The sequence below is a fragment of the Amblyomma maculatum genome, chromosome 1 (genome assembly GCF_055883805.1).
Source record: "Amblyomma maculatum isolate TAMU_Amacu chromosome 1, ASM5588380v1, whole genome shotgun sequence".
Lineage (NCBI taxonomy): Eukaryota > Metazoa > Arthropoda > Arachnida > Ixodida > Ixodidae > Amblyomma > Amblyomma maculatum.
This window is the reverse complement of record NC_139344.1, coordinates 123,611,574-123,636,156: the sequence shown is the minus strand read 5'-3', so window position 1 is coordinate 123,636,156 and position 24,583 is coordinate 123,611,574. Positions and strand designations below refer to the sequence as shown.

At 44.7% G+C, this 24,583-nt stretch overlaps 1 protein-coding gene across 1 annotated transcript; it reads right to left on the bottom strand.

Annotated features, from left to right (window-relative positions):
• Positions 1-993: 993 nt before the first annotated feature.
• LOC146203840 (uncharacterized) lies at positions 994-24,583 on the bottom strand. Its single transcript, XM_084603426.1, has 5 exons — positions 24,164-24,583; positions 23,930-24,074; positions 20,449-20,657; positions 17,726-17,988; positions 994-1,178 (listed from the first exon to the last, which is right to left on the bottom strand). The coding sequence occupies exons 1-5, from the start codon at positions 24,208-24,210 to the stop codon at positions 994-996; spliced, it is 849 nt and encodes a 282-aa protein (XP_084459552.1). The 5' UTR covers positions 24,211-24,583.

Sequence of the window (24,583 nt, the reverse complement as noted above, 5' to 3'; positions counted from 1 at the left end):
CATACTTAGATATTTAGCACAGAAAACATTTCTTCATTTCGGCCCCTTCCCCGTGAGACATGTTCAGGCATTGAGGCCGGCATACTGCCTACAGTCCTACTCTCAGACATGGTGCCACGCCGTACAGGAACACTAACACGCTTTAAGTGGCATCGATTTAAGTCATCTGCAAAGTGTCGGCGGTTTAGAGATGAACCCACTATCGGATAGCCTGTCTGGAGGCCGCCGCAAGAGTAAAGCCTGCACAGAGCGTGCAAGATATCCTGGGTAGAGGAAAGGGGTGTCGGTAAAGTATGTTGTGATCTAAGCTACAGGGCGCCCCCCCCCCCCCCCCCCCGCCCTCATAAAACCAACCAACCAAACAAACAAACAAGCAAAAACATCAAAAAATCTCGTAAACATTCCGCATTTCTCCGCGCATTTCTCCCTAAATTCACCGGCGGCGCGCCGTCAATCATTTTATGCGCAAGTGTTGGGTGGCCTTATGCAGGAGTATTTAAGGAAAGTAACCGCGGACTCATCGCTAATGGGAAATCTTTGGTAATGAAGGCACCAGCTCAAGTTTGGCGGTGCCAGTTGAAGCAGTCAGACTACTCTAAGAAGACCAAAACACAGTATTTGTATCCTGGGACGCGCTTCTTCGCACAAATAGACAATAGCTATTGCCTATACTTTTAAAATGCTTCCACAAAGTCAGGTGTAGTCCAATATTACAGGACTGAAAACTTCACATCTAGTATTTATTGATACGCCGAGTAAGCCAGATGAAAGCTACGGTTGGGGCAACGACAACACAAAACATACAAATGCATTGCTGCGAAAAAGAATATTATTGCGCACATATGGACACAAGCTACTGTACTAATTTATTTGGCGGAACTTGCCACAACGAATACCTAGTCAATCAACCTCCCTCTTCTGAAGGGTTTCAGAGAGACTGCCATCCCTTTTGCGTTTTCTCTGGGATGTAATAGGGCTGACATCTTCCCGCTGCTACATTTCGGCTATTGCTTTTTGCTCCAGCTCCTGGTTTTCTCGTTCTATAAGTATGGTGAGAGTGCTGCACCGCCGCTCCAGTTCGGCAACCATTCGGGACTTCAGGAACCAGTCGAAGCGGAACTGCGGCGCCAGCCGTATGACAGCTGGAAACTGTCCGTAGCCAGTTTCACTGTTGAAGCCTACATGATGCAGCCTACAAACAATAAAGCGGTCCTCCTCCTCATATTAGCGACTGTCTTTACGGTTGCAGTAGGCTATATGCAGCTGGTGGAATGGCGCTCGGTAGCAGCTCATCTTGGCTTCCAAAGCACACTTGATGGACGCCTGCCGTTGGATAAGGGCCTCACCTTTTTTAATTCATTTCATGAGCCGCTCAGTGTCCTGCAGCTCGTGGCAGCGCTTCGTTAAGACAACCGAGTGCTCCATTACCTCTTTTGGTGTTTTACCTTCTACTTCTATGGCAATGCTCTCGATGTCATGACGACGATATTTTTCATTGGCCCTGATAAACGTCTTGAAGTCTCTTCGGGTCCAGTTTGTGAACCCCTCAGTCATGGGTTTATTCTTATCAGATAGCTATTCCTCACTAAGTGGCTCTGATTGATCAATCTTCGCCTGTTCTTCCGGCTGGTTACATCCGGCTTCAGATCCGAAGTCAGGATTGTTTGGGACCCTGTATTCAATGACCTTGATGCCATAGTAATTCTCGTTGTGCAGCGGCTCAAACAGCCTCGGCGGGAAAAATTGGAAATAATGTATGCTTGGCTGCATAAGTGGTATAGGTAAATTGGGGTCTCTTAGGTTCGCTAGCATGCGTGGCCTCCCTGAAGTACGCTTCGATTGCATAGTTGGTTTTGTGGTCTCATCTTACCACTTTTAACCATAGAGGCAGAAGAGTTTAGACGTGGTACTGGTTCTCCTTTAATAGTGTTAGCCTCATTCACAATTGGGCGCGAGGACATACCGTGGCGGCACCTCTCGGAAGCGCCCGCGTGACAAACTAAGGGGTATAACCCGCATTGAACTGCTGCTGTAGGATGCTTTCCTAGGCAGTTCAGTTGAGCGTTAGCATTATATTGATTTACTTATTTAATGTATATCTCGGTCTGGACCTGTATAAGCGTAATGTGAGGTATTGGACCCACTCATTGGACAAAAAAGCACTTCACTGAGTCAGAGTTATCGAAGTTGGCGAGCTTTAGCAGTACAACAACGCGCACCGGCTCCTGCATTTCTGTTGTTATGAAAAAAAAAATTCAATTTAAGCTGCCACACAACTGGTTAGATGTAAGTAGTCCCTGGACAAGTAATAGGATTTCTCTGCAAGAGCAGAATACTATCAGGAAGGAGCCTAGCAGATGCTGAGCGCCTTCGCATAGCGCCGGCAGAAGCGGCACGTACCGTTCGCCTGCTCCCTTGAACATAGTATAGAGCAGACAAGTTTGACTGTGGGGATGACGCTAATTAATTTTCATAGCAAGTGTGAAAACGTGCGTTCCACACAGTGAATTCTTGCTCTGTCGCTACCGGCATTGGCACTCTGTAGAGCGGATATTTGTTTTCCCCGCGCACAGTAAGATTTTTGTTTATGAATACCTCGATCAGCACATTTCTCACCATGCATACCGCTGCCCGAAGTGGCAGACTCTTCTAGTTCACTTGTGGAATTTGCGTGTCAACGCGTTCATTTAGAATAATTTGAAACCTTGGCTTTCGCATGATCTTTCCTTTCTTTGGGAGCGTACTGTTCCATGAAGAAGCCAAGATCTTCTACATCCTTCCAGCAATAGTATCGTTAGCTTCACAAGTGATAAGCGCAAATTAAAATACGCGCGCCGTTTTTTCTCCCGCTCATCGAACTGTTTAGCGCCAACTCCATGGACGAATCCTTGCTCGCTGAAATGTCTGCTGCGCACATCATGAGTATGATCACTCTATTCTTTGCCCATTCAAATCTTGATTAAGGAAGATTCTGTGAGCTTATATATGTTTCGCATAGCAATGGGAGCAGCGCCAGGCTCCATCGCTTACGTCCGAGTACAGAGCAGTAACAGACCGTAGCAACAGCCTAAATAAACTTCAGCAGCCTCAGTAACAATGCAAGATCAAAACGTGCAAGGCTGGAACTCTTTATCAACCAAAACCATAGAAATTAAAGCGACTATTAGCTTTTAAAACACCCAAATTCAATCGAGCGCCTGCTTCAGCAGCAATAAAAGGAGTCACGTGATTCCACTTGCTCCCCTAGGTCGACACTAGCGCCGTTCGCTCCAGTGGTGGCGCTCGCGCCCAATATTCAAGGTGAAATGAACTCTATCAAAAATATATTTGAAAGTTATTTTTTAATAGTGATGCAATATTTATGGGCTTTGGATAAGAGGGTATAACATGAACGGCACCCGAAGTACTCTCCTATGCATATGAGAAATTGGTAGCAAAAGAGAAGAGATGACCTGGTCAAGCTTCGTTGCTGAAATTATCCAAATTGAATACTTTGCATAAGCTTCACCTATAGTCTTATGGACGCAAACGTGACCTGGGCCGAGCTTAATCTTACCCAACTATAGTAAGAGTGACCTAGCACAGGCTACAAGGTCATTGACAGTTTTTCTGGGCTCCATCCTTGAGCTTTGCCAAGCAGTGATCGGCAAAAAAGGCTTCCGTGCGAAATACTAACGACGGTACGTTATTGTGAGAAGTCGAGTTTTTGAAATTGGAGGCCCATTTAGTAAAGAAACTTACATTTCCACCGATAGTTTCACGCAGAGCAAAAAGCAGCTTTGACAAAATTTTCTGTGGAAAGAAACGGACTTTGTATAAGTATCTGTATTTGTGTGTATTTTGTGTGAAAGCTGTAACATTGTCTTCCCATTGGGTGTATGCTTTTTAGTGCTGCAAAAAGAAAATAAGTCGAGAAACTGAAATACAATATCTTCGAGTTCACTTCAGTGATATATATTTTGCCGCGGGCCTCTTGCGACAGAGGAATAACGGGGACGAAGTTGAGTTTAGTTTGTGGTGTCAGACGGATCCCTTGAGTGTCTTCTGTCTTGTACTGGTTACATTTTCTGGTGGAGCTGCCGGGTACGATTCCACTTTTGCTGAGTTCCACCCCTCTAGGGCAGCCGAGAGTCTACACGGATTGATTCCGGTGCACTGCAGTTCGAGCCGCCGCCTCCGAGGTCAGTCAACCGAGTTCAGAATTTTGTCCTGGACGCCTGTGGCCCCCATGCACAAATCCAACACGAACACTGTGGCTAACGGAGAGAGCTCACCCCATTAGTTCGTCGTCCTCCAGTCTCGAACGCCACCGTCCTTCTATGGCGAGCTTCATGAGGACCCTGAAGACTGGATGGATCAATTCGATCGTGTCGCCAACTACAACGGCTGGGATGAGCAAAGGAAGCTGCATAATGTCTTCTTTGCTCTCGAAGATTCGGCGCGGACGTGGTTCGGGAACCACGAAACGACGCTACCATCATGGGACCTCCTTCGTCGCCAGCTGTCGACGACCTACACCACCAGCGACCGAAGGGAGCGTGCGGAGTTTGCACTGCGATCGCGCTGCCAAGCCCCGAACGAGAGTGTTACAATGTATTACGATGACATGATCCGCCTTTTTAGGCGAGCTGATCCAGATATGGCTGAGGTCAAGAAAGTGCGCCCCCTTATGCGCGGGGGGAAGCAGGAACTATTCGATGGTCTTGTGCGCAATTAACCTTGGCACCACATCAGATTTTCTAGCGGAGGCCACCACGATGGTGCAGACGCTTCAGTATAGGGTTCAGTACTATAACGCTGATGTGTCCGCCATATATCACGGGCTGTCGTTTCTTCCAGCTTCAACGGGTCTGCTGATTCCTTAATTGAGATTGTTCGATCTGTCGTTAGAGAAGAGCTGTGACACATTCAGCTACAGGGTCTGACGTCGTCATCGAGGCTTTCGTCACTAGCGTAGGTCGTTCGTGAGGAAGTGAGGCAAATCGTCCCGAAACCGACTGTGCCTAGTGTGCAGCCACCGCCACCGAGTGTGCCGAGGTGCGCGTCTGTGCTTCAGCAGAATAACGTGTACGATTCTCCAAGAGCAAATTAAGCACTACTGTGTTTCATCCAAGCCAGAAGCATAATGGATACGACTCTCCCAGAGCCAGAGTAGACACCCCTACGCTTGATCCAAGCCCACGCCGTCCTCCTCTTCTAGCTAAGGCACGATTTCGAAAGACCGATGTCTGCATGCCCCTAAACATCGGCCCCTTTGTTACCACTGTGGTGAGGCCGGTCACATGTTGAGGTTGAGGGTGTTTCCATACCGCCGCGTCGGCCTTCGTGGTTTTCATCATCATGCAGCGTGACCTCGGAGTGGTGAACGACAACGCGAATTCGAGGAGTACCTGTTAGCACATGCGGATCTCACAGTTGTCCCACACTACGAGTCGCGCATGAACACCTCTTCCCGCTAACGTTCCCCCGAGTTCATGTCCCTCTACAAACCGCACTGGACGCTCAAGCCCCCGCTCCCCGAGCCGTCAGGAAAACTAGGAACAGCGACATACGGAGGTGAGCACGCTGACGAGCAAAGTGCCGAACATCCTCCATCAGGCTTTTTTACAAGATGACGCCTATCAGGTGGGGCCGCAGAACGATGAACGATTTTATCATTACCGCGTTAGTTGATGCGGGTGCGGTCTATTCAATTATCAGGAGGGGCCTAGTTAAGAAATTGAAAAAAATTTACCCGAGTAGACGGCCTCAGATTTGCACGGCTGGGGGACACCTAATACCCCTACTGGAAGATGCGCTGCGAGAGTTGTAATTGACGGATTTGTTTATGTGGGCGACTTTGCAGTTCTTCCCCGTTGTTTGCGAAACGTGATGCTCAGCTTGGACTTCTTGCAAGCTAACGGTGCGATAATTAAAGTGCAAGAATGGCGTGTGACGTTTTCTCCGAGCCAAGCTATTGCGAGATCCGACGCCGACGGGTCATCAATACCCGCCTTGGGTATTACAGTTGCCAACGTTACGGTTCCGCTACAGTACAGCGTCATAGTCTTGGTCGAAAGCGACTCACCATGCCACCGCGGCGTGATGGCAGAGAGAAACGTGAGCCTGCTCTTGAGAAAGAGATCTGCGATGCGAGAGGACTTATTCGCTTGCGGGACTGCTGTGCGACACTCTCGATTAAGAATTTTGGGACCCAGTTGCAGCACATAGCGAAAGGAATGGGCATCGCGTATGTCGCCGACTTTATTCAGCCAGGGAACATCTGTACTCTGGCGCCGCCGTTGCCATCAGGACGCGATACGCTCAGCATTCTACCTCCTGTAGACATTAATTCCAGCATGTCGGTGATTGAGCGGCGGCCACTCCTAGAGCTCCTTCGGGATTTTGCTGGGTGCTTTGCAACGTCTTCAAAAGTTTGGCGCACTCCATTAGCCAAACACCGCATTATGGTCGACGCAGAGACCAAGCTTATGTCCTAACACCCATACTGCGTATCGTCAACAGAACGAGAGGCTATTCGAAGCCATGTGCAAGAAATGCTGGCCGACGACGTGGTGCACCCATCTACCAGCCCCTGGGCCTCGCCTGTAGGGTTGGGGAAAAAAAAAAGAAAAACAACACCTTGTGTTTCTGCATCGATTATCGGAGTTAAATCAGGTGTCAAAGCGTGACATATACCCGCTCCCGCGCATCGACGACGCTTTGGACCGGTTACAAAATGCCAAATGTTTCTCGTCCCTTCACCTCAAGAATGGCTACGGGCAGATAGAAGTGGACGAAAAGGACAGTGAGAAAACGGCATTTTTCATCCCCTGACAGCTTTTATGAATTTAAAGTGCTTCCCTTGGGGCTCTTTTCTGCGCCAGCAACCTTCCAACGAATGATGGACACCGTTCTCGCTGAGACGTGGCAAGCGTGCCAAGTGCATCTCGACGATCTCGCCATTTTCGCGGCTAGTTTCGAGGAACACCTCAACAGGCTCTTCGTTCAGCCCAGTTGACGATAAAACCACCGAAATGTCATTTAGGATTCCAAGAGCTCCGCTTTCTTGGCCTCTATTCCCCCCTTTTCCAGCCATTCCTCTTCGGAGGCAAAAGCATTATTAAACAGCTGCCAGGGATGATCACGCTGCCGAGACCAAGACAAGTCTCCTTGTCGAAACATTGGCTCGACTTGCGAACTGGGGTTGCCCCCTTCAACCTTTTCTCAGTGTTTTTTTTTTTCTATCACGTAGCCATCTTTCTCTCGATCTACCCTCAAGCTTCGGCTTAGGGAGATATTTGGATATACTGATAATTATCGTCTAAATTTTAAGTTAGTGTTCGTAGCAGCTTCGCGCTAAATATTCCGCTCCTCCAGAATGTCCGCGCATGGATACCAGACACTGATTGTCTGGTATTTCTGTGTATTAGTGTGACACTAAGCCCGTTAAGAAACGGCTTTTGTGGTTAAAGGAAGAAAAAAAAGGGGGGGGGGGGGGGGGTGTCAATGTCTTTCTTTGATTTGTCCATATCTGCGTGCCTCATGACTAAGTAAGTGTCGTCTGATGAGAAAGCTGCCTGCTTGACACCTTCGCCACGTTTACTAACCTACTAGACGTCACGCAAAGAGCTGATGCAGTAAGTCCTAGTGCAAACAGACATTTTTTTTCTTATTGATATTCTCTACCTACTGTTATATCCGCTTCAAACACAGTCTGTTCACATGAATCATCAATTATTTTGACTGCTTGCTTGCTCTTGTATTTGCACCAACAAGCAAGAATGCCATCGGAATTCGCGTGATGCCTTGGGCTATAAAGGCCTACAATACTGCGCCAGTTCTTTAGTTTACTACTAGAAAAATATAACGAGAAATATTTGTGGTTATACTGCTCTAAGTCGTCCGTTCTCTTGGCAGGCTCGGCTTTCCTCTGTACTCTTCGCTAACTCCGAACTTTTCCTGGCCTTGATGACTCATGTCGGGGTGAATTTTTCGCAAAGCTGCATAAAATGAAGTGGGGCACGTGGCTACACTTAAAATATGCACATTGAAATACCGCGAAAACGCCACGAAGCCACGAAGACGTGCTGTCTATAAGCTTAGAAGCCTTCGGTGAAAGCAACGCTTTTGAGCCAAATGTTTTTTTTTTTTTTTTACCAGCATTTAGAAAACTGCTCCAACTTTTTTATTTATTTATTTATTTATTAATACTGCAATCCCAGGAAGGGATTTTCGCAGGGTGAGCATACAGAAAATAGGTAAGTACAAATCTTAAGAAAAAAAAAGTACAAAGGCCACAAATTAATAATAAGCAACAAAACACAACAGCAAAAATGAAAGGCTCAATGACGTAACACAACAAAAAAGTACACTAAGGTTTGGGGCATATAAATACACTACTATCAAGTCATCAGTGAACATGGTCAACAGGGAATTAATTAAATGAAGAAAGAGCACCAGAACGATCACAATATTAAATTCAGTTCAAAAATGGGAACCGGGAATGCATGACAGAGGACATTATTGTGCACTGAGGTTGCCGATGAATGATGTTACAGATAGCTGTAAGACTTCGTCGTTAGTAAGTTGATTCCACTCCGTTACTGTTCGCGGAAAAAAAGAATATTTAAAGCAGTTATTACGCTGGGTGAAAGGGGTGATTGTAAGATTGTGACGTTGTCTTGTAGAATAACCTGAAGAGAAAGATATTAGTCCATCAATGTTAATTTTAAAATGACCTTTGACCAATTGGTATAAGAACTTTAGTCGAAAAACGCGATTCCTTTCGGTTATAGATATTAAGGCAGCCCTGTTTAAGAGGTCACTTACTGATGTTCGTCCATAGCTATTGTAAACAAAACGTACTGCTTTCTTTTGTATTTTTTCAATTTTATTTACGTTTGTTTTGGTGAATGGATCCCAAATTATTGCCGCATAATCTAATATTGGAAGGACAATTGATTTATACGCTAGAAGCCGAACTCGGGGTGTGGAAAGTCTCAATGCACGCCTAAGAAAAAAAAGTTTACGGTTTGCATTATTTACAGTTTGATCAATATGTTTAGTCCAGTCAAGGTTGTTAGTAATCCATAGCCCTAGATAATTGTAGTGTGAGACTTCGGAAAGAATGTTGTTATCAAGTGAATATTGGAACTTCAGTGGACTTTTCTTGTGAGTGATTCTCATATACACGGTTTTTTGAAAGTTGATAGTCATCTGCCATGCATCACACCAGGCACTAATTTTCTGAAAAGCCTCATTAAGTTTTACCTGATCTGACATATGTTTAATTTCGGAGTATAGCACACAATCATCCGCGTATAGTTTAATATTAACTGGAATGTCTTTCACGATGTCGTTAATGTAAATGATAAACAAGAGTGGCCCAAGTACTGAGCCCTGAGGGACGCCAGAGTCAACAAAAACAGTTTGAGAGGAATGTTCCCCAAAAGAGACATATTGCTGACGGTTATTCAAATATGCTGAAATCCAATTAATGATTTTGTTATTTCTGAGTGTGCTATTAATTTTGGAAAGCAGCTTTTTGTGAGAGACCTTATCAAATGCTTTGGCGAAATCCATAAAAATGGCATCTGTTTGGCTACCATTGTTAATAGCTTTCGCAAAATCGTGTATAGTCTGAACTAATTGGGTACAAGTAGAATAACCTTTCCGGAATCCGTGTTGGAAATTTGTAATAAAATTGTGTTGTTCAAGAAAATGGGAAATGTGGGTGTGTATTATGTGTTCCATAATTTTGCAAGCTGTCGATGTTAATGAAATCGGTCGGTAATTATTAATGTACTGTTTGTTTCCATTTTTATGAAGTGGTTGGACTCTGGCCGTCCTCCAGTCACTCGGAACCTGTCCTTCGTTTAGAGACCTAGAAAAAATTATAAACAAATACTTGGACACCCATTCTGCATACCTCGTTAGGAATGCATTGGGTATTTTATCAGGCCCAAGGGATTTTTTTGCGTTAAGATTCAAAAGCATTTTAGTTATACCCTGTTCACTGATGACAAGATCAGGCATCGGGGGTAAGCATGTTTCGAACAAAGGTTGTATGCCATTATCCTTAGTAAAAACGGATTTTAAGTATTCGTTAAAGGCAGTTGATATTACTTTTCCGTCATGTGTTAATGTGCCATTGATTTCAAATGCATGGGAATCCCTAGATACTGGTGAAAATGTACGCCAAAATTTTTCAGGTGAGCTAGTTATAAAATTAGGCAACAAATCGCCAAAATAATTTTCTTTATCAAGTGCTACTTGTCGTAGTTGACTTGACAGAGCGGAAATTTTATCCAGCAGGCCTTCAGGATGGACAACTGCTTGCCTTTTCTTTTTCAACCTTTTTAATTTTCTGCGCATTTGTATTGAAGTGCGGGAAATCCAGGGATTGCCACGTTTTGTCTTTTTAACAATTATTGGCACAAAACGGCTAATACACACAATAACTAGATCCTTGAAAGAAATCCACAGATCGTCTACATTTGCGGTAGACCTCGAAAAGCTATCAAAATGAAAGGATAAGGTATCGATTATTGATGTGTCATCAGCGCGTGAGAAGTTGGGAAAACATGACTGCTTTGGATGCCTGTCAATAGCGGCATCGGATAAGGTAAGGAACACGGCCTGGTGATCGGAGATTCCTGGGATTATTTCGCATTTTGTTTTAGTACTAATAGATCCGCTTACGAAGAAAGGGTCCAGTATAGATTTAGCGCTGTCGTGTACCCTGGTGTACTCGTCAACAAGTTGGGATAAATCAAATGCAAATGCTATGTCCAACATGGCATCACCTGTTTTGTCGTTATGGTTTTTGAGGGACATCGTGCGCCAGTCAATATTAGGCAGATTGAAGTCGCCAGCTAGAATTATCCGATCTCCAGGTTTTAAATATGTGTCCATGTAAGTTTTCAAATCATTTAAAACCGATATGGAAGAAGAAGGGGGCCTGTACAACACACCTATAATGTACCTGATTGTACCACAATATGTTTTACTGAAAATTCACTCTACATTAGGAACGTCAGGCATCCTTAAAACTCGTAATGATTTCTTGTGTATCATCCAGACGCCGCCACCTCTTCCAGTACGGTCTTTCCGGAGTACATTGTAACCAGTAGGCACAAATTCACTGTCGAAAATTGCATCATGTAACCATGTTTCGGTTAGCACAGCAATGTCTGAATTGTTAGTAAAAAGGAGCCCTTCAAGCTCGGTTACTTTATTGATTACACTTCTGCAGTTAATGTTTAAGATTTTCAAGGATGTAGGATAGTGCTTTTTCTGTCAGTTATTTTTCTTAGTGACCAATCTGACACGCTCTCCTTTCTGGGCATCCCATACAAACATAACACTATCAATGCTAACTTTATCAAACACCAGCTTTACCTTAGCGCCATTTGCTTTCTCTTCCGCTGCGCTGTCCCACAGAAGTTTACGCAAGTCACGCACGCGCTTTGAGAAGTCTTCCGAGATAGAGTACGACGATCCTTTTAGTTTGTAGGCTGCTTGTAAAATGGATGCCTTTTCCCGATAGTCAAGAAATTTTATGATAACCGGTCTAGATTTGTCACTGGATTTACGCCCAAGCCTATGAAGTCTTTCTATACCTGTAGGTGTTATACCTATCTTCTTTATTATTATGTCGTCTTTCACTTTGTTTTCAAGTTCTTCAAGCGTCTCGTTTCCTGACTCCTCTAAACCGTAAATTATAAGATTATTGCGACGGCTTCTGTTTTCTAAGTCGTCCACCTTATTCATCAGAAAGGACAACTGGCTGTCAAAATCTGCTATTGTTTTTTCTATTTCGCTTACTTGTTTTGTCAGCGTGCCTAGCTTGCACAACTGCTGTTCAATGCCATCTATTCTGTTGTTTAGTGTAACCATTTGCTCTTTTGAGCATTTATCGAGTCTATAAACAGTCAATATATATTCAAACCTTATTGTGTTGGTCTATAAAACGTCAGTAAGTTATCGATATGTCGGATTAGAAAGTTAATTGACTCAGTTTAGTTCAAACTCAAGCTGCAAAAAAATAAATTTGATGTCGCTTTATTGACGCGACCAATGAAAAAGTAATTAGCTAAAAAATGATTGACACTCAAGGAAAATGTCTATTAACAGTCAATGGGTTGCTGAAGCATTAAAAAGCCAAGGAATAATTGATATCATCCCCAATGGAAAGTTAATTTGCTAAAAATAATTAAAACTAAAACAACGTAAAACTCAATTCACAGTCGATTTCATACGTGTGCTTAAAAATTCAATATCATCTGAACTAAAGTTCATCGTCTACAAACTTGGAAATTCAAATGATCAAATATCTAACGCTAATTTCTCACAGATTGTGTGACTAAACCCAACCTTGGTATAAATGATTCTCTCTATCGCTGAAGGGACTTTATTTCATTATATCAACTTTAGCGAGAGGCCATGATTTCAAAGTTGGGCGTAGGTTGCGACTTAAAAAATACTGCTCATGTATATATGTGTAAATTTTATATTAATACAAAACACAAAAATTTATTTAGCGGTACTAAGCAAGACCCATTCATGGTATCACAGAGGCCGTGTCACTTTGGTAATCAGCAGAACCTGCGTGGTCCACTAGAAAAGGCTTCGGCCTTTCGCACATCTGTAAACCCTTCCTCTGGAATCGCAACGCTTTACTCGTCCGCCATTCTTACGACTCCCCTTCGTTAAAAACGTTTGCAGTCAGTTTAAAACTATGTTTCCAGCGCGTAGGTAATTGGAACTTTCTGTCCGGCATGTACTTGCCGTACATTTAATTCCTATGTGAAGCCATTTTTTGGCGTCGATAAAAGCAGCAGACCAACACAAAACTTTGAAAAATGAAACATCTGCAAACCATGCATAACGATATCTGACAATGACAACGGCGTGTACGTGCGCTGAAGATTACTTGACTCCTGAGCAGCCAGAACCACCATACACTCACCGTCCGTTTCCTTCAGTGCCAGGGCTAAGATAGGCGGCAGCAAGGGTTGCAGGGTTCTAACGTAAACATTTACCGAGCGCATTATGATGCCGCGAGCTTTCCTTCAGTTCCCGACTAGGTGATTATATTCAGTGGCGTGAAAATAATTTTTTAGCATTCCTTGACAAATACTCACTCCTTTTCAAATCACGAAGGCTTGCTGACACTAAAATGATACCTTGAATTAACTGGTTGCTCTTGCTTGTTTTCGCTCTTTTTACCAGCAAAATCTTTGAGTCGCCTCATTAAGCATAGTTGTTGCTGGTATACGCGAATGCGCGAATGTCGAAAGTTCGTCGATGTTAATGAAGAGCACTGCAATAAGTCGCGCTGGCCAAAACTTCTTAAACTTTCCCGTGCTTGGACTCCGGGACAGACTACCTCGTCTAAACTTTGGACGAAACCATGCACCTCTGGCTTATAAATCGGGCATAGGCGGCGACGGTTTTTTTTTTTTATTTAGAAGGGTAAACATTTTTGCGAGCTGATTATTGATCCACGTGAAGTGAAGAATGGCGTAGCAGAAAACGATGACAGGGAGAGGCATCACGCAAACACTTGTGAGCGTGACAACTCTCGTTTGTCTTTTTCTGCAACGAACGTTTTCTTTTTAGTTGATTATTTTATTGTTTGCAATGATGCATACGTTACTATTAAACACGTATCAGCAAAGCTATTCTTCCATATAACGAATAATTATAACTGAGTTTTCTTCTCGTCAGTTTAGATTTCAACAGCTGAGCTATGGCTGCGACATTAAAGTGTTTGTTTATCCAAACTCATATGTCCAAACACCTAACCTATAAGAATATTATTTCATAAGTGTAGATGATGGTGTACAATTCTCGTTCAGTTATATATTATCCTATCAAAAGACTTGGCGGCACTGCTGTCTATTTCTGAATACGCATCCGTTGCGTCAAATAAAGCGCTAATATATTGGTTGAAAGGCGAAAAATATAAGCCTATCTTTTACTGACAGTTCGAAAGAGCGTTTCCCACAACTTCGCAGGAGAAACTAGGAGACTGAGCTCCACGAGCTTGCAGCAGCGTTCATGAGTGCCCTCTCGGAAGATCTGAAGTGTCTTAAGGCCAGTAAAATACGTGCGCAAAAAGACGAGACAAAGAGGAGAAGTGGACAACGACGGCGCAGCCCGCACTGCGTCGTGGCATTGCCGATACGATACCTGCCCTCCGGATGTGCAAGCACTTTGTGGCTGGTTACGGCCTTCTACGGGGCACATCAAAAGAATCTGCAGAATTCTCAAGAGTGAATGGTGGCGGCAGGCCAGGCTGTTCAAGGACTTACTTCGGACTAAGTGCCTGGTTGAGAACACTCGCCGTAATCAGCGTGTGTTTCGTGATTGGAAATCCGCGCCGTCGTTGTCCGCTTCTCCTCTTTGTCTCTTCTTTTTGTGCACGTATTTTACTGTCCATCATGGTTCACCAACTCGCCCAATCAGCCGTTCTTCTACAGTGTCTTAAGGCGTCAGACCTTGGATACATCTGTATAATTTGAGGGCCTAATGATAGGTTCTTTTCTCCCGATAAGGTATAGCGCGTTCTGCGTGGTTGTGATCTTTTATAAAACAGGCCATAGTTCTGTGCGGGACAATGACTGCCCTCAAGGCCTGTGGCTGTGTATTTAAGGTATTGTAAAACTGGCACGTTTCATCTTGAGTTCTCAAAACTTGGAGAAGGCTACCGGTTTCTAATGGTTAGCCGAGCCCATAGTCTGTTCTAGGTCCAATCGTTCAGGCGCTAACGCCTATTCCTAAGCCTGTTTCGTGGATGATAGACGTGGCCACGAAGACGCGCTGTCGAAAAGTTTTAGAAGCCTTCGGTGAAAGCAACGCTTGTGAGCGATTTTTTTTTTTTACTAGCATTTATTAGAAAACTGCTCATTACCTAATTTGTTTATCTCTGATATAGATGAAATGAGACAGCTATATTTTTCAAATATTATATTTTTATTAATAAATTTCTCGCAGGAAAAGTTATCCTCTATACGTCCTCAGAGCGCGGGTCTGTTCGGGAGGAGAAGACACCCCCAGGCCAAACTGAAGCTCGCTGCGCAGAAAAAATAAAGCAACGCGAGCGATATGTTACGTAGTATCTCTTTGTAGATATGCTCTAGAAATATTGCGGATCTAAATTAGATCTAAGCCGCATTTGATGCACTTGACTTTTTATGCACAGCAGGAGGGGTCATGACAGAACAGCGCCAACCATTCTCCACTGAAATACTGCTGCTTTTCTACTGCCCTGTTCCTCATTGCTCGTTCTTTAAGACTCGATTACGCATAAATGCTGACAAGGCCTTCCTCATCAACAACCTCAGTTTCCACCCAATGAAACACGCGGCGCAGCATCTGTAATGGTGGATAAAAATCTGATAGCCTTATTTTGTGCAGGGATATAGCGGTAGTGAGAGCACATTAAACATGCGTAATAGTCAAGACAGGCTTGAAACATGGGTTACGTGAAAGCGTAAGACTCGTAATGATACGTTCATGAACAGCAGGAAGAAAGTTGAATGGAATTTAAATTTTTCGGGGAGGCGACTCTTTAGACACAAACAGAAGTATTGGACAAAGAACCAAGTAGTCAGAAATGAGTAACTTTTTAAAGCTAAAGATAATGCACAACTGCTCTTTCCCGAGCCATACACAACTTGTTAAAATCCAGGGCTCAGCAGCCTGTCTTGATTGTCGGCCACATTAGCACGCTTTCCTTATGACATTTCTAAAAGTCAAGCACAGCTGTAGTGAAATAGCATAAAAACCGTCATTGCCGAACAAGATTAGTGCGAAAAAAGGATGGCAACTTATCGCTCACATGCCTCACAAAAACCTAAACCTCGAAACTGTAGCAGAGCCTCTTGAAACGTACTTAGTGGTGATACCTGTCCATAAGCGGCCCGGATTCCACAGACAAAGGGGGTTCGTACCGTCCCTCAAACGGCAAAGAAAGAGCTACTAAGAACTTGGGATCCGTGGTATACCATAAATATAAAACGTGAACGTCTAAGAAATTCGGGGCTATCAAATTTAGATAAGAGGTTCCTACCTTTCCTTGAAACCTCAAAAATAACAAGCAGCCCATATACCAAGGCAAATTCAACATTCTGCCTGCTGGCCCTCAAAATTTCCGTCTATTTCAGACAAACCTCACTTGTTCCCCCCTTTCCTTTCTTTTTCATTCGACCACTTATAACTGCATATAATTCTTTGATGACGCCAGTTACGCGTGCCTATTTGCTAGCAAGCTTTTCACGGAAGGAATTCTATTAAAACAAAAGAAGAAAATGAATATGAACATAGGATATATTTGGATAGTGGGTGTGGCATTCTTAGCCAGAAGTTGCAACTTACTTTTGCATGTGCGTTTGCCTGCGCTGTTTGGAATATTTTGCCCTCTTCTTTCTAGCTAAGCACTGGACTTGAACACACACCCCCCCCCCAAAAAAAAAAGACAGTGCAAATTAATCAGGTATACAAAAAGCAGCCAGGCACTCTTAAACATTCCATGAGAAAGCAATGGAGGTTATATTGGATCACCCATGAGATTGCTGAACCCCGTTAGCAGGTTGCATTCAATTTCATTCACATCTGTGGATCACTAGGTTCGCACACACATGCTATCAAGAACCAAAAGACAGTTTACTATTCGTACCATGGCGCGCTTGAAATCGCAGCAGGCTTGGCGCTAACTTGTCGACCCCAGTTGATGCAGCACTGGCGTCAGCATGCTTTTTTTTTTTTTTTTTCAGCATTCATTGCCACGGCAAAGACAATGGCGAGCATGTGGAGGACAGTACCTAATGACCAGACGGGCGAGCGTGCAGTCGGCCGCTCTCTACGGTAGCCAAAGCTTTGGTAGTGTTATTTAGGGAGGCGTTTTATAAAGGTACCGCATCTGTGCAATTTAGCGTGGTGCATGTCACTCAACAAAGAATGAAAACTCATGCCCCAAGTGTGAGACGATGCGATGAGTGAGCACCGTTTGCAAACTCCGCTGTATCTGGCTGCAAGTTAATATCAGCAAGAAAGATCGGGATTTCCGAATATTCACAGGACGAGACAAATACTTAAAATAACTACATTGCAGTATGAATTGAACCAGAAAGCGCCGTTAGCCCACCATTCAAAAGTTAAACAGTTTGCATATCGTAAACTCCTTCCCCCTCCCTCTGCTAAGAACAGGAAAGTCAAATCATGCTGTGAGGGGGGGAAAAAAAAAACAGGACTTGCCTGCCTGCTCGGCTTGGATCAATTCCGGTCAGTTTAATGCTATGCGCAAATAAATTGATACTAGCACAGAAAATCTTGCTCGCGTCAAAATGATGCAACTGTCTCGCCTCTGCATTTATAAAGGGGCAAGGCAATGTATGCAGAGTTTTGCGCCTGGGTCAGCCAGGTAAGTTTGGAAGCCCAGATACAAGAACTCCCCCAACATTTCTGAAGTTAAGGCTTTGTTTCCACATACCGAAAAGATTTAAGAGCACCTCCAATTGGACCAAAGGTGGCGGCAAATAAGGCACACATCTAAGAACATGTGCTGCTAGGCTGCTAAAACCACACTAGAGAATTTCAAACTCTTTAGACACAAACTCTTAGCGCGGTAGAAGAAAACGTCAGTCAGGATGTTCTCAGCATTTCTGCGAAGAGTGAGCGCTTTGTTTCTGCCGTTCTTACACTACAAGTGGCAAACGCCACGTTATCTCCTGCACACCTTGAGCCTCATCCTGGCATGGAGGTGTGCCCGACGCACGGTTATCATCGTTGGAGGCAGAAAGCCCACATAAGGCTGAATTTTTCATGACAGCTGTCGCGAAAAATTCGGCCTTATGTGGGCTTTGGGCCCTTAGGCTTAGCTGCATGGCGACGGATGTGTGCTTCAGCCCAGACGCAGGCCGGAAAGGTGCCGCTGGTGTGGCATTTCCACTTCCACCTTCGCGCAGATCTTTGGCGTCCGTTGTATTTTCAGGCACCACCCTGGGTATTAGGTTGGAAACAAGGGAAATTATCACTTCGCCCAGACCGTGCAGACCGAATAAACAGGAGGAAAGGTCTGCGCTTTGCATGCGCCGAATATTAATTACCCTACATGCACTAGAAATGGATTATAACATGGCACTCGTCAACGTGCACATGGTGAGCACCCACCATTTCACCGCAATTTTTTAATAGTGGAGATCAAAAATGAGGCTCTTCCTCTCCCCCCCTTAAACCATGCTCTCGAATAACGAGAAAAAATATAGAAAACAGCTTGGGGACTGCACGCGCCTGGCAATGAAGGCGTCGTCTGTAGACGCTCGGTTTCAAGAATTCCTGTTGTCCCGTCCGCTTTCCTGAGCGTGGGATTTATTTCTCCTTCACACCCGTCAGTGACTGTCTTGTTCTTCCTTATCGTATGCGTTGTCTGCAATAATGGACAGTGAGTTCGAAGCGCCACTGCAACCGACAGAAAGATGTGGCCGCTGGGAATCAGAAACACGTGCACAACTGCACTGGACGTCTTCGCGCTTTCCCGAGGGGCTCACGCGGCAACACGATCAGACGTCTTTCCCATCGCCTGCAGTAATAGCAGCCTCTGTCATTAGTGATTAGCGGCTTGTCACTCAGCGCGACAATACCATAATCGGAGCGTATGCCTTGAGGGAGGGTAAGTCAAAAACCCACCTTTACGGGCCGAATAAAGATATGCCCGTTAATTAAACAATAATACATCAGCGGCTCCGTTCCATGCACTTGCACATTTGGCGATAGCTCAAACATATTTGATTTAAACACTGAACACATTTGTCCGGATCATGTGAACACATGTTCTGCTTACGTTATTGCACCTTGTGTATTGCACATTTCTTTCACAATTGCCATTCAATTACTACGATAAGCCCCGAAAGAACATCATAATTGGCTACATAACGGCGTGCACTTTATGTGCAGGCTAGTAATGACGTTTCTGCTTTCCCTAAGAAATCAAGCAATGGATGCTTGAGGTGTCCGCATTCCTTGGAATGCCGCTGAATCTCTTTAGTGCCTCATTTAGTGCCTCGGTGTTTCTGGCCAATTGGTTTTGCCGTCAATATCAGCAGGAATTGAGACCTACTACGGGCTGTGCCGCATGGTTAAAGAGTGATAGCCATGGAAAATTAATCGGTAGCAATCAGACAGCAATTCTCGGCTGAAGTCAGCAAAACTTTAGGCCTTTTTGTAATCGTAACCGAGGTGTAGCTTTTGCGCCTTAATGTGCTGTATAATGTTGTATGCGTACTTTGGGAGAAAGTACAACACCTTCCAATCTCTACTCCGCACCGCCGCCCTACCATCCATGCTGTGAAAATAAAAATAGCCTGGAAACATTAGCGGGGACTCTCAATGCAGATCTTGGTTGGAACCAAATGCAAATGGGTAAAGTAGACGGCCTTTTGTACAAAATATGAAGGCAATGGAAGCAGTTGAGCGCAGCTGTGTTGGAAATCTTTTCCAATAGCGATTTCACAGCGGAGAATTGCAAGATAATGATATGGAAATATCGATTATATTGGTCCAGTATTCCGATGTGCAGCGAACTGTTTTATTAAAATATTGTCCTTCGCGCGCATCGAGTAGTTCAGACTGGCATAGAAACACTGTGACTACCTTCTTAGCGTTTTTAGCTATAGCTGATACTTTAATAGCAGGAAATTACGAAAATAATAAGCCCCAGCAATAGCATATATTTAGATACATTGATGACTATAGTGGAATTTTATGGAATGTGAAGATTCAGCGTTCGTAATGGCTTCCCGTTAAAAATTCTGATTCTCCCATTTTCCAGAATTCCCATGCATGGATACCATACAGTCAGAAGGCGCTAAGAAACGGCTTTTGTAGCTGAAGGAGAGGCGGGAGGGGGGAGGGAGATCTGTCCATATATGCGTGCTTCATGAATAAGTAGTTCCTAATGAAAAAGGTGGCTCCTTGAAGCCTTCACTAAGCTTACCAATCCTACTGACGCTACACAGAAACCTGATGCAGCACGTCCGAGTGCAAACGGACTTTTTTCCTTATCGATGTTCTCGATATAACTGTTATCCGCTTCAAACACAGTCTGCTCATTGAAACCTCGATCATTTCGGCTGCTTGCTTGGCCTTGTCTTTGCGCCAACAGCAAGAATGCCATCGGAATTCTCACGATATCTTGAAAAAGGCTACAGTACTGCGCCCGCTCTCATATTATACTTTGAGATAGCACGAAAAATATTACGGGGAATTTTTCTGATTGTATCGGTTCAAAGTTTCAACGGAGGCTGGGCTTTCCCCTGTACTCTTGTATTACTCCGCTTTTCTCTTGGCACGAATGAAGAGGGGCACGTGGGTATACTTTCGCCTAAACTGTAGATAATGTGCATCATCTAGGCGCGGCTTAATATAGACGCAGGATAGAAGAGCTAATGAAAGGTGCCGTACGTGATTGTGCTGAAGCCTCTGCCACAGAACTCTTGAAAATTCCCATGCTTAGTGCAGTGAAGCTCGCCGCACTCTCCGGACCAACCCGCTGCTCCAGGGTTGCCCTTGGCGGTGGTCACCGGAGCTGTCACGGCGCACATGGAGACACGTGCACCGCGCAAGCGACGTCTGGCTCCAGGCAAGACCGGGCTCTCAGCCTTGATCGCAGTCTGCAAGCGGAAAGGGAAGAGGCGATTGGTGTGGGAACCTCTATGCCACGTGCGCGTTCAGCGTAAAGAACGAGCAAATTTCGGTGCAGCCGAAATCCTGTGAAGCTTATGATGGACGCTGTAGTAGCACTGAGAATTTCAGACGATGCCACATGGACGGTGGTGAGGAGGTGACTGAAGTAACCTTTGCATTCATGTTGGAGCCAACAGTCAGTTTTTCTTCTGACTGAAAGCGCTTCCGCGGGAACAGTGTACTTTATTTGCTGACCGCAGCAAGTGATTGATGTTGTAAACGAATTAGCAAGTTTTTCACCCGGATACGCTTTTCTGAAGGCGCTATAGCGGGATGCTCTTAAAATATTTGCAAAGCCACCGTCACCGCTACAAATAATTCCTAATTCTGTCAAGAGAATCACAACTTCTTCGAAGATACTTTCGATTTGAAGAATGCGATGATCAATAAAAAATTATACGATTGAGTCTAGGACGTCAGTAACTGGTTCTGCATTGCTTCTATAATTGCTGAGGTTTCCACTGCGTCAAAAGATGTCTGGTAATCTTTGAAGAACATGTATAAGGATGTGTTATATTCCTGCAGTTCGATCGTTCTGTATCACCTGTTTAGTAGCCTGAGTATGAGTGATGAAATGTGGTCTACAAAAGCCTGCACGTTTCTCTGGTTACTGTTGCGAAAGATCGTCCTAATTTTGATAGCGTTTGCCGTAGTAAATATTTTATTCTTGACGAACAGTAAACTGATTTGTCTACATTGTTTCCTCGACATCATCGCCATTACCACTCTTATGGATTATTTTCGGCTACGTTAACTTTCTTATCCCATTTACGAATAACGCTACCCTCCTATGACTTAGGCAATACATGTGATTTTAGCCTACGACTTGTTAGATCTAGCGCTCTTTCAGGCTACCATCGTTCTTTAGAGCATATTCACACTTATCCATGCTATATTTATTTCTGTCGGCAAACTTACGCTTATAGATTTACTTCGATATCGCTGCCAGTTCTACCATTTATAAGCTGCACATGGTGCTGCCTTACCACCTACCTTTACTGCGCAGTTTATAATGCTACATCTGAATTATCATTTCGTTGCCTATATACTGAGGTCATCCCTCTGTTGAAGAAAACGGTTCATTCTGCAGTGACATCTTTTTACCTTACTGATGGACGTTTAATTGTCTGGATTTTCGCTTCCTTCTTCAAGGCTACATTATGTAGAGTCTTAATCACCTATCGGCACTATATTCCAGCTTTCCAATGACCTCCATATCTCATAAGGCTGTATAGCGCAGTCCTCTAGCTGCACGAAGGGCGCATTCAACGTACAGTCACTAGAAGAACATAATAAAGATGGCGGTTGGCTGCGACCAAGTCTGTGGGAGACGAAGCGAAGTACCGTACACCAGCTTTGCTGCAGATCACTGTATGTCTGCTCGAAGCACAGCCTTCTCAGGAGCACAAGCGGCAAGGCGTCTACCCTGTTGATGTGTTTTAGCCGGGTAGCTATGGCGGCTTTGGAAGTTAATTTTAGCGTGTAATATGGAACAATATTTGATTTTCTTACTAACTTCGGGCTCATTTTGATGTCCTCTATAGCTTTTGCCTTAGGTAAAAAAGTTATCCATGATCCGCAAATCATTTCGTTCTATGACCTCTTCTCGGCTAGCCTATGCTACTTCTCTAGCGTACTTCACATTCACATACAGGTAGGCTCCAAGCCTTCTTCTTGGCTATGTTGACAATGAAGTCAGTCATCAGTAAAGTATACATTTCTATTCAAGCTTTTCCTATTCTAAACGTCTTCACGGAAGCTTTTTCCTACGGGGTCATCACGAGTCGACAGTATCCAGGCTCGTAGACATGCAGCACCTTCAAAGTGGGCTTCTTATTAAGCATAACTGCGATCAAAGCCACCCTTCTGTAATGCTATGGAAGTTTATGTCACCAGTTACACGCTCTTAAACCAGGAATCCCACGCTATAGTTCTCGTGTCTGTCCTACTCCATGATAGCATAAATTGAGTCCTTTCTTTACTTACGGCTTCCCATTTAATGCTTGCTAATTCCTCGCTGAGGGCGAGCCAAAGACTCCGGCTCGCTGAGACCAACACCAAAGTCTTTACATACAATGGGGCGGGGACGATCGCGTGGGTGAGGGAACTCATCAAGAGCACTAGCTGACAGCCTCAATGGGTGAGGTTTATGGGTTAAACTCGGGAAGATTCACTTTAAAGTGGCGGCCAGTTCGGAGCCTTTGCGAATTGAGCTTGGTAACCTTTAACTCTTGAACCTTGTGAAGCCCTAGACCCAAGCTCTGCTCTACGAACTACTTTAAACGGCCTGCTGCGGATATGCGACACTTTTGAGACTCTCTCCGCGGAACGTCCGCTTCTATCTTTTGCACGTGAGTCATTCACAAGTGTCATATGCGTCTCCCTGACTACACATGCGCCAATTAATGAAACATTTACCTGCAGAATAAACGCTTCTCGTTCTTTATTTTCTCCTTTTTTGGCTCAGTCCTGCGTCCTATGCTACTTTCCAGTCCATGTTACCGTCGACAATTGTGGCAATAAAACAACATATTGCAGTGATGAGGAGAGCATTCTTTAGTGGCTATATACTGGCCGCTATCGTGCCTTAGAGCATCCGTCATCAGCAACTTTTTATAGCCTGACCGCTCGCTAATCTGTCATGTCGGCTTTTGTTAACTGTCGGGGGCAGGACCACACAAGTGCCTTAGAGAAATGGCGGGATAGCGCCAGCACAATCTCCACAAAGCACTCCAACATTTGCCTCACCGAACGCCTCCGTTACGTCAACCGATACGTCTCCGTAACTCATGGTTGTACAACATCCCGTCTGCCGGCACCTGGCCGGTTGGTCGCCAAAGACGCTTTGTGCGCGGTTGTTCAGAGGGTTTAATTTCTCCTCTCTCCTTAATGTGTGCCTGTTGTCGCTGTTTGAAACGCTACAGTGTTTGTCTGCACTTCAGCGGCCTTCAGAAACCTCGTAAACAAATCCTGCTCCATTGTTTTTGTTTTGATTTTTTTTAAACAAAGGTTCACTCGGACACAAAGGTTTGGATACTGCGTATAAATTTGCTTTTGACTATGCTTAACGCTATTCGTGGTTTTGAGACGATGCTCACTATAAGTGTTGCGATTTTTGTCCGAGTCAGAACGGAGTACCACCGCGATCCCAGCATGATTTCAGAGGAACTAAGAAAAATCGAGCATTGAAATACATCACCGTTGTGGTGGCTAGGATGTCGGCTGACGGGCGTGTCCAAGCAGGTGGTCTCCTCGTTGTGTGTTTCCCGTGACACCGGCGGTCGCTGTCCTGAGGAGGGTTGCCGCCGCTCAGCGCGGCCCCTAATGCACGGCTGATAAGATAGCTGAGTCAGCGAGAGGAAAGGCGTTGCACAATTTTAGAAATTAGTGATCACCGACGTCGACATGGCGCGTTGCTCGCCTTATGACTTACCATTTTGCCGAAGCGCCCCCCTTGTTCAGCGTTGAAAAGGCACCCATGGTGCCGCCGGGAACTTCTTCTGGAGCACCCAAGCAGCGAGCGTTTTGGAGGACGTGCAACAGTAGGCCGATGAACACAGCGTGTGCACGTCTCAACGATGAAAAACCCTTGCCCTGAATCGAACAGTTGCAATGTGGAAGCGCGTGCGCCGGACCCCACGAGCAAATCTTCTTTGTCTTCTGCTCCCTGCTCAAAGCGGCACATGTAACAAAACAACGTTAGAAACAAGTTCCACGTTTCACATGCAGACTGACGGGGCGGGACGGTTTCTGCACCATCACATGGCTGAGACGACCAAAACAGGTATTAAACAGATAAGTATGCGTCTAGGAGCAGTTGGGGAACAGGAAATGCGTATTCCAGAGCTTCTAT